At 46.8% G+C, this 9,170-nt stretch overlaps 1 protein-coding gene across 1 annotated transcript in view; it reads right to left on the bottom strand.

Annotated features, from left to right (window-relative positions):
* Positions 1-6,133: 6,133 nt before the first annotated feature.
* Positions 6,134-9,170, bottom strand: part of LOC112112484 (zona pellucida sperm-binding protein 3-like) — a 5,899-nt gene continuing 2,862 nt past the window's right edge. Inside the window, exons 5-7 of the mRNA XM_026648443.1 lie at positions 9,011-9,153; positions 8,721-8,846; positions 6,134-6,267 (exon numbers count right to left, since the gene is read on the bottom strand). Coding sequence (XP_026504228.1) covers positions 6,134-6,267; positions 8,721-8,846; positions 9,011-9,153 — 403 coding nt within the window. The remainder of the gene's footprint in view (positions 6,268-8,720; positions 8,847-9,010; positions 9,154-9,170) is intronic.

The following is a 9,170-nucleotide window of genomic DNA, read 5'->3' as shown; positions in this document are numbered from 1 at the left end:
CCTGCCTGCCTGCCTGCACCAAACCTAGCATGGAAAAAAATTGCTGCTCTGGGCCCTTTATACCCTGCAGCTAAAGCCAGCTCACAGCTGCCCCAGTAATTATCACCCTCCCCTAGCCTGCAGGCAGCTGGAGCTCAATCACATCCAGGACCCATCACTGGAGCAAGGAAATGGGAGGACCAATGGGAATCAGCCCCATCTGTTGGTCAGTTCATCAGTTGTATTCTGGGAGATTCCTGTGATGTTTCATTCAATTAAAGGCTGAAACATTTTGATGTGGATGTGAAATATCGGCTGTGCAGAGTCTGCAGTGCTGATGCTCAATGCCAAAGGGGATTTTTACCATGGAGCAGTGATTGCTGCATCATGGTTAAGTTTGTAACACAATCTCTGTTTAAATGCCTGGTCTCTGAATTTTGCCTCTTATCTGAACTTGGTTGGGTTATCTGCTCGGCGTCCCCGTCTGGTTCCCTTCTTTTGACCCTGTGACCGCACTCCTGTCCCTGTTTTTACATTAGTTGTCCCCCGTAATTATTTGAGTTTCAGGCCCTGTGGATCCTCCCCTTAGGCTGAGGGGGGACCCTTTAGCAGTGGGCGGGCTTACGCCTGCCCACTTCCTGAAGCCCAATAGGTCCCAGTCTGGTTCCCTTCATTTGACCTTTTGACCTCACTCTTATCCCTGTTATCTCATTAGTTGTCCCCTGGAATCATTTGGCTTCCAGTTCCTGTGGATCCTCCCCTCAGGCTGGGGGGAGGTCCTTTAGTAGTGGGCAGGCTTCCTGGATCCCAATAGGATCTGAACTTGACCTAGATAGTCAGATCAGTTCCCAAACTGGCATTCTAGTTCAGTGGCTGAGATGCATTTTGGGATGCAAACTTGAGTTCATTTGACCAAAGGGTTTTCCAGCCACAGCTCTCCCAAGTGGCCTGGTTTTAAATGTTGAGCATCCTGTTTGAACAGCCTTATCATGATATTTTTGCACCGCTAGGAAATGATTGGGGTGGGATCCATGTGAAATGGAGATTGTTGGGCTACCCCTGCTGAGGGCTAATGTCCAGTCCGAAGAACAAGTTCCAAAACTTAGCCTATCCAAAATCATTCTGTTTTGTTTCTGGTCCTGTGGAAAGGCCCAGGGGTTTTCTGTGAGCCCCGCAGGCCGTGCCCGTATACACAGATAAACCCAGGACTCCTCTTTCAACTAGGGGACAGTGCACGGGGCTGGGAACCATGACCCAACTCCTCAAAGGTAGTTAGGCTCAATGGAAGTTAGGAGCCTAAATACCTTGGAAGAACTGGGCCCAGGAGACTGTAAATTCAAGAGTTGTTGCTTCCAGTGATGGCTGTTCATATTTATGTGTATTTACACTTGACTGTAGCTTCCTCTGCATGCACTAGGGAAGACAGGTCTCATTCTCCCCTATTTTACAGGTAAGGTCACCAAGAGGCCGCATAATGGTCCTCTTGGAAAAGGTCACATTAATATCTAGGTCATTAATATGGCAGACCTGAGTGTCATCCACTGAGCCAGGCTGTCTGTTGAAGCGAACATCTGAAGCATGTGGTTGGTTGTTCTGTCAGTAGCCACAGCTCTAACCACTAGAGAACACTTCCATTCCCGACACAGGCACAGAACCCAGGCAGCCTGAATCTACTGCTGTCTAACAAACCATTGAACAGCCACTTACACAGCAGATTAGCTGATTGGGCAGAGGGCCATGGGCTGGTTCTAAAGGGCCTGCATTAAAGTGGATGCCGATCACTATTGGGCATTTTATGGTTCCACATGATGGAATTTCGCTGTGGCCAGTTTCATGAAGGCCACAGCTAAATTTCTCTTTAAAACCAAATTTTGCTTCTTTTTTTTCTCCAAAATCACTTACATGGGACTTTAGGTAGGTGGCCACTAATTTTGGCCCTTTGTCACCATGCCTTAGTTCCCCTGTGTGAGATGGAGATGATTACACACACACCCCCTTAACTTCAGTTTTGGGTAGATAAATGCAGTCATGTTTAGGAGGCAGAGTGGAGGGATGTCAGGGGCTGGGAGCTGTCTAGAGTGGAACATAGGGCTTGTAGAAAGCGTAAGGAATGGTGGGAAGGTTAAAGTTGTCCTGGAGGCAGCTGAGCAGTGGGCTGTAGCCCACAAAAGCTTATGCTCAAATAAATGTATTAGTCTCTAAGGTGCCACAAGTACTCCTGTTCTTTTTGCGGATACAGACTAACACAGCTGCTACTCTGAAACCTGAGCAGTCAGTATCTCGGCAGCACCGGGTATGGAAAGGCTGGGAGAACAGAGGGGCTGTCAGGAATACGGTCAGGGGATAGAGCCAGCTCTGCTCTTTTGAGGGCAGTGTGTGCACAGAACCCTGCTCATGACCTTCAGCAGGGTAGTTAGGTGTTCTTGTGGTTGAAGCACTGGCTTTGGACTCACCAGCTGATGGTTAAATTCCTGGTTCTGCCACCATATTCTTGGGTGACCACAACCATGTCACAGCCTCTCTATGCCTCAGTTTCCACAGCTGTAAGCTAGGGATAAAATTTCTTCCCCACAACTTGTGTCAGCAGAGGCACCGACTCTGTGGGTGCTCTGGGGCTGGAACACCCACAGGAAAAAAATGGTGGGGGCTAAGCACCCAGTGCCTCCTGCCCACCAGCACACCCCATGGATCAGTGCCTCCCCCTCCCACCCTGCACCTCCCATGAACAGCTGTCCTGCAGGAGGGAGGTGTGAGAATACAGCATGCTCAGGGAAAGGGGTGGAACTGGGCAGGAAGAGGCAGGGTGGGGGTGAAGCAGGGGTGGGGATGGGGCCTTGGGGGAAGGGGTGGAATGGCATCAAGCATCCCCCAGCACTTTGGAAAGTCGGTGCCTGTGTATGTCAGGATATCTTCCCTCATGTTAGCGAGATGCCCCGGTAGCAGGGCAATGGGAAACAGCATAAAAACCACCTCCAGTTTTAGGTTCACTGGAGCACATCCGCCCTTCTAAAGGCTTGTCTACACTGGCACTGTACAGCACTGCAACTTTCTTGTTCAGGGGTGTGGGGAAAAACAAAAAAAACCACCCCCTTGAGTGCTGCAAGTTTCAATGCTGTAAAGCACCAGTGTAGACAGTGCACCAGCACTGGTAGCTTCACACCTTGTGGAGGTGATTTGGAGCACTGGGAGAACTCTCCCCCAGTGCTGTGCCATGACACACAAGCCACATTAAAGCACTGCCAGTGTAGACTAGACACTTGGCAGCCTGTTGAGACTAAGGGCAACAGCCTTGTGTAGTGAAAGCCTCATCAGCTCCAGGCCAAAGGCAGTGGTGTTAGTCTTGATGTAAGGACCCCACATGAGAGCAGATCCACAGCAGCCCTTGCTAAGCTTTACCAATGATTCTTCACTCACCCCAGTAAGAGAGAGTGCGTCTGCCCAGTGTGAATTTGGTTAGTTCCCCTCCCAGCCCTTGGATCTAGTTATGCCTTTGCCTGGCAGACTGCATGATTTGTGTCTGCTATCTCCTCCCCCTCTTGGGCCAAATCAGTCTTCTCAATTGCCCTAGTTTATGGAAGAACTCCACCCTTTGCACACACCACCACATTTGCTGCTTCACTAACTTAAGATTGTAGTGTAGACAGCTTAAGTGGACCTATGTTAGGTCAACTTACAGCCACTGCATTAATTACCACTGTGGCCGCTGTTCACATTATCCTCCTCCTGTTGGTGGTACATGTCCTCACCAGGATCACTTTTACCAACTGGAGAGGGGCCCACATTGGGGACAGAGCCAGGGCTTCTCACCTCTGTGCTCCCAGCTAGGAGAGTGGCTGCCTGGGGCTTCTTACTTCTAGAAGAGAGATCCACACGGAGTCCAGCTGGCTGCCACACTCCTGGCAGGGAGTCTGGGGGGGGGCCATAGGGCTCCCAATGGGGAGCCCAGGTAGCAGCCCAAGCCAGGATGGCAGCCTGGCTTGGAGTGGAGACCTAGCAGCAGCCAGACTGGGGAAACTGGCTTTCTTGTTAATTACATGACTTCAGTGGAGCCATGAAATTGACAAGAATGACAGTCAGCTGATGTAAGGAACAGTATCTACACTGTCACTTCATCACCCTAACTACACTGACAGAAGCACTATGCCACTCATCGAGGTGGTTTTATTATGTTGCCATTGCAGGGGAGTTACATTGGCAGGAAGAACACATCAGCAAAAGCTGATTTGTCATCCACAAAACTGTTCAATGTAGACAAAGGCCATAGTGTTCCCCACAGCAGCACAGCCCTATGAAGATGTTTAGAAGGCACACAGGCTTATTTTCTATTCCACATCTCCCCAATAGCAACACCTCATAGCTGCTGGCATCCTTCACCCCAATACTATTGGTGCCATCAGTGCTCCTGCTCTCTATGCACCCACTTAGGGCCAGCTCTGTCCCCTGCAGTGGCAGTTTTCACTGTAATATGACTTTCCAACCTACAGCGGTCAGAGCACAGCTGCAGAGTCCCTTCCCACACTGTAAGGGGTGGGAAGCAGCAGCGTTTTCTGATCAATCCAGAGCGTGTGCAGGAGGTTGTTTAAGTGATGTTTGCTAGGCCACTGTATAAACAAGCCAAGCGCTACTGAACCACCCCAGGGCCAGGATTATGACTAATGCCTGGCCACTGAAGTTACACCGGGGATGAGTTTGGTCCATTGGTAGCTGTTCTCATTAGCAATAGCCTCCATACTACACTAGACTTTACAAGGTGTCAATTCCAGCTGGTGGAGACTTGTCTGCACTAGTCTGATCTTGCCAACTTGAAAATAAAATTGTTTAGTGGGGTACTGTGAGGTGCTAGTTGCCCACAGTGATACCTTGGTACATAGTGAGGCAGTGAGCCCCTCCCATCCCATAGCCACACTATTTTTAGCATGGGTATCTCCCCTCAAGGTGGAATTTACGTCTTGATATCTAGGATAGGCATGATGTTAGATCTGTTCTCAGAACTCTGGCTGTTGTCACTGGTGACTCAGCCTTCAGCACTGGCCTGTTTGCAGAGGGAGTCATGGCTGGGAGACTGCTTTTGGCTACAGGTGGCAGGTGTTAGATTCCAAGAAGCTCAGAACACCACCTCCAACATTTCACACTGCCAACAGCTCAACTCCTGAAGGGTTAAAATCCATGTGCATTTTATATAACAACCTGGTATATAGATTGGACTTTGGGTCTGAAAAAGAGCTGGCACAGAGTATGGTCAAGAGACCAGAGGCCTAGCTAATAGTGATCAGCTAAGAGAAAGCTGGGGTAAACAAGATAACATTGCCTTTGCTAAGATATGCTTGGTCAGTAGAAATGCCAGATGTTGAAGCAATAACTGAATAATTATTATGTTTCATCCAATGTTTCAGATTGAACAAAGGATCCTTGTTCCTATTGTGTCAGTCTCTTCTGTAGGGAATGTTCTTCCCACAGATCCAACCTTGAGTTTATGAAAAAGTTGGTACATGTCAGTATAAAGATTGGGAAGGAGGTGGAAGGATGCCCTGAGACCAATGCCCTGCCTTAAGACATTGGTATTGTCATGTACTTCCACTGTTTCTTTGCTTTAACCCCTAGGAATGTACCTATTGGACAATCAAAGGAGTTGCTCCATTCCTAGGGACCCCAAATCAGAATTCAACACATTTTATACTAACATTTTAGCAAAGTATTAAATGTTAAATCGCTAACTTGAGACCATGAGTGGAGACATTATGTAATTTTTAACCATTGGCTAATGTGCTATCTTGTCTTGCTGCAAAACCTGTCCCGGGGTGTGGAACTGCGTACCCTGTCAATGGAAAAATCTCTATATTCTATTGTAATCAACTGATTGACAGTGACTGAGCCTAATAAGCAAAGTGACACTCCACCAGTGCTGTGTGCAATAAACTCCTATGCTTGACCTCTCCACAGTGTGAATTTATGTCCTTCAACTCCATTGCCAGGAGAGGCTAACTCCGCACTCAACCCCCACTGACTATTCACAAGCACTGCAGTCTCAGTTCATGAGAGGACCAGCTGGTTGAGTTACCCCTACAGAATAGACAGCATCACTCACCCATTAAGAAGTCAGCACTGACCAGACTCAAGTCCATTTATGGATTTATTTTATATGACAAGGTACAAGTCACATGACAGCACCAGCCATTGCACGGCTGTGGTTTTTGTAGATGAAGCAGATGGTCAGAGTCATGGAGCCCAAACCAATAGCAGCAGCCACCAAGCTCAGCCCAAACACCAGCCCAGGAGTCTCTTCCATGCCTGTAGGAAAGATCTGTGGTTACAATGGGAACTAGATTTTTTCCAGCTTTAGTGAAGTCAATATTGGTGGGTGTTTGCATCATTCATAAGCAAGCCAGTTATTCCCCTTCTTTTGTAGTCAGGCATTTGATTTTTCCTTCTTAAGTGTAGTGCTTAGCACTTCTTTATTGACCTTCATCTTGAGTTCTCCAATCAATTTTGAATTCTTATCCTATCCTCTCAGCTTGCACTCTGGAGGAGTTTCAAGGTGTCAGCCACAAATTTTATAAATGAATACATATACTCATCTAAAGTGAGAATGAAAATATTGACTAGTACCAGACCCAGGGACTGACCCCCTAAATACACCCTCAGTCTCACAGCAGACCGTAGATAATTACTCTGAGTACCATCTTTCAACCAGTTGTGAACCCAGTTATAGTAGTTTCATCTACATGCATTTCCTTAGTTTACTTATGAGACTCATTGGACCTGTCAAAGGATTACTAAAGAGTGTATCCACTCCCAACATGTCTGCTTCCTGCACCTCTGGCACCACTAGACCAGTAATTTCCTTTTTTTGACTGTTATTGGTTTGACATGATTTGTTCTTGATAAATTTGTGCTGCCTACTCCCTATAACCCTATTGTCTTCTAGGTGCTTACAAACTGATTGTTACCTGGAAAGGTATCAAACAAAGTGAGACTGACTGGTCTGATTTCCCAGGCATTCTGTTCTGCTTTTTAAAGCTAGGTACTACGTTTGCACCTCTCTAGTCCTCTGGGACCTCACTCCTCTGTGTTTTCAGGAGATTATCACTGACAGTTCAGAGATTGCTTCAGCTAGTTCCTTAGGATGATACGAGGCCCTCCCAACTGGAATACATCTAAATGCTCTTTATTCTGTTCTTTAACTACTTTGGCTTGTGTTCCTTCCACCTTAATAGTTGTGTTGAGTATCTGGTCACTGTTAACTATTTTAAATGGTGACTGAAGCAAAGTAGGCACTAGACACCTCAGCCTTCTTGAGGTCATCCATTATTGATCTCCTCCCCACTAAGGAAAGGGTAGGTCCTTTCCTTAGTCTCTTGCTCCTAGTGTATTTGCAGAACTGCTTATTGCCTTTTATGTCCCTTGGTAGGTGTAACTCATTGTGACAGTCTGATTTTGTCCCTACATGCTTGTGTTATTCTTTTGTACTCAGCATTTTTAATTCAGGTAATTGAAGAGCTCTTGATGGAGCCATCTTGGCCTTACTCTATCTTTCCTTTAAATTGGGATAGTTTGCAGTTGTGCTTGTAATATTTCTCCTTGATAAATATCTAGCTCACCTGAATTACTTTTCCCCTTAAATTTTCTTCCCTTGGGACCTTTCCCTACCCATCTGTTAAAGTCTGCTTTTTTGAAGTCCATTGTCTTGATTTTACTGCTCTTGCCTTAGGATTGCAAAAGATCATTGCATGATCACTTCCACCCCAATTGCCTTCCACCTTCTGACGTGTTACTAATGCCTCCCTGTTGGTCAGGATCAAGTCTCAGATGGCTCTCCCCCAGTTACTTCCTCTACTTCCCAAAACAGAAGAGTTGTCCCCACTGCATTCCAAGAACTTGTTGGAAGAATTAGGTTTTGCTGTCTGGGTAGTCCAATACATCTTAGAAAAGTCCCCCCATCGCCACCAGGGGTTATGTTTTGATATTTCTATATGTCCTAGAAATGCCTCATCCACCTCTTCCTGATTTAGGGGTCTACAATAGACCCCCCCCCAGCCCCATATGATATGATCTTTAGCAGAGACTTTAAACTGATCTGCCTCATCTCCTTCTGGATCTTAGGACACATGTACATCAATAGACAATGTCTCCTTTTTTAATCCTGTCCTTCCTGAAATAGCTATAGAGGGATATAGCTCTGTTCCCATCATGAGATTTATCCCATCAAGTCTGTGACAATTAAATCATGGTTTAGTTTATGTACTTATGCTACCAGTTCTGTTTATTCCTCCTACTCCTTGTATTTGTGTATTGACATCCAAGACATGGATCAGATTCCCACCTTGGAAAATTATAATAGGGTCATAGGATTAACATGTTCCCTCCTAATTCTAGCCCTCTGTTAAGGTCACTGTATTGGTTATGTGGTGTCATAACTTCCTGGAGTTTAGCAGGAAGTACCTGTCTCCTACAAGCCACCCAGATTATAAATTGGTCTTGACCAATTTAGTGGTTCAACCCAGCTGGGGGTGGAGTCAGGAGTGGAGGGTGGAGAACTCCCCTGGATTTTGGTTAGCTCCTTTCCTGTCCTCCCAACTGGTTTGGCAGGCCTATAGGTTTGTCCTGGCAAATCTGTTTACTCGGTGTTCCCTTGAAGAGGTGGGTTGCAGGGCTGAGCCTTGTGGTTGGAGAGAGTTTTCACCTTTTTACAACAGGCCCAATGCCCTGAAGGTGCATAGACTATTGCTGTACAAGTTAGGTACCTGGTGATGCTGCCTTCCCTACTTCCATTTGTTCTTCCACAAGATTCCTGGATCCCTGATAGGCATAAGTGATGAATAGGGGTCCTACCACAACATCAGCCTCAGCTTCCCTCACTGAGGAGTCACCTGTATTGAGGAAAGAAAATTACATCTGTGTGGCTTTTCATTCTCACAATGTGGATAAAGACAACCCATGGACCTTCAGCTCAGCTAGCAGAAGCCCCTTTTTATTGGGAAAGACCTAAACACCACACATAGGCACCTATTAACTACAGTTAAATAGATCCTACCATGCCTGGAGGCCACATCTCTCAGGAAGCGCCTCCCTGGCCATCTGTCCAGAGGTCTGACTCTCCCAGACTGTCCAGCCAGCCCACAGTTCCCAGTCTCACAGCACCTGCAGATGTCTCTGGTGCCTTCCACTGGAGACCAGCTGCAACAGAACAGGAA

The sequence above is a fragment of the Terrapene carolina genome, unplaced genomic scaffold (assembly GCF_002925995.2).
Source record: "Terrapene carolina triunguis isolate 2854851 unplaced genomic scaffold, T_m_triunguis-2.0 Scaffold67, whole genome shotgun sequence".
Classification (NCBI taxonomy): domain Eukaryota; kingdom Metazoa; phylum Chordata; order Testudines; family Emydidae; genus Terrapene; species Terrapene triunguis.
Note: the sequence above shows the minus strand (reverse complement) of the source record. Positions and strands in the feature narration are given on the sequence as shown.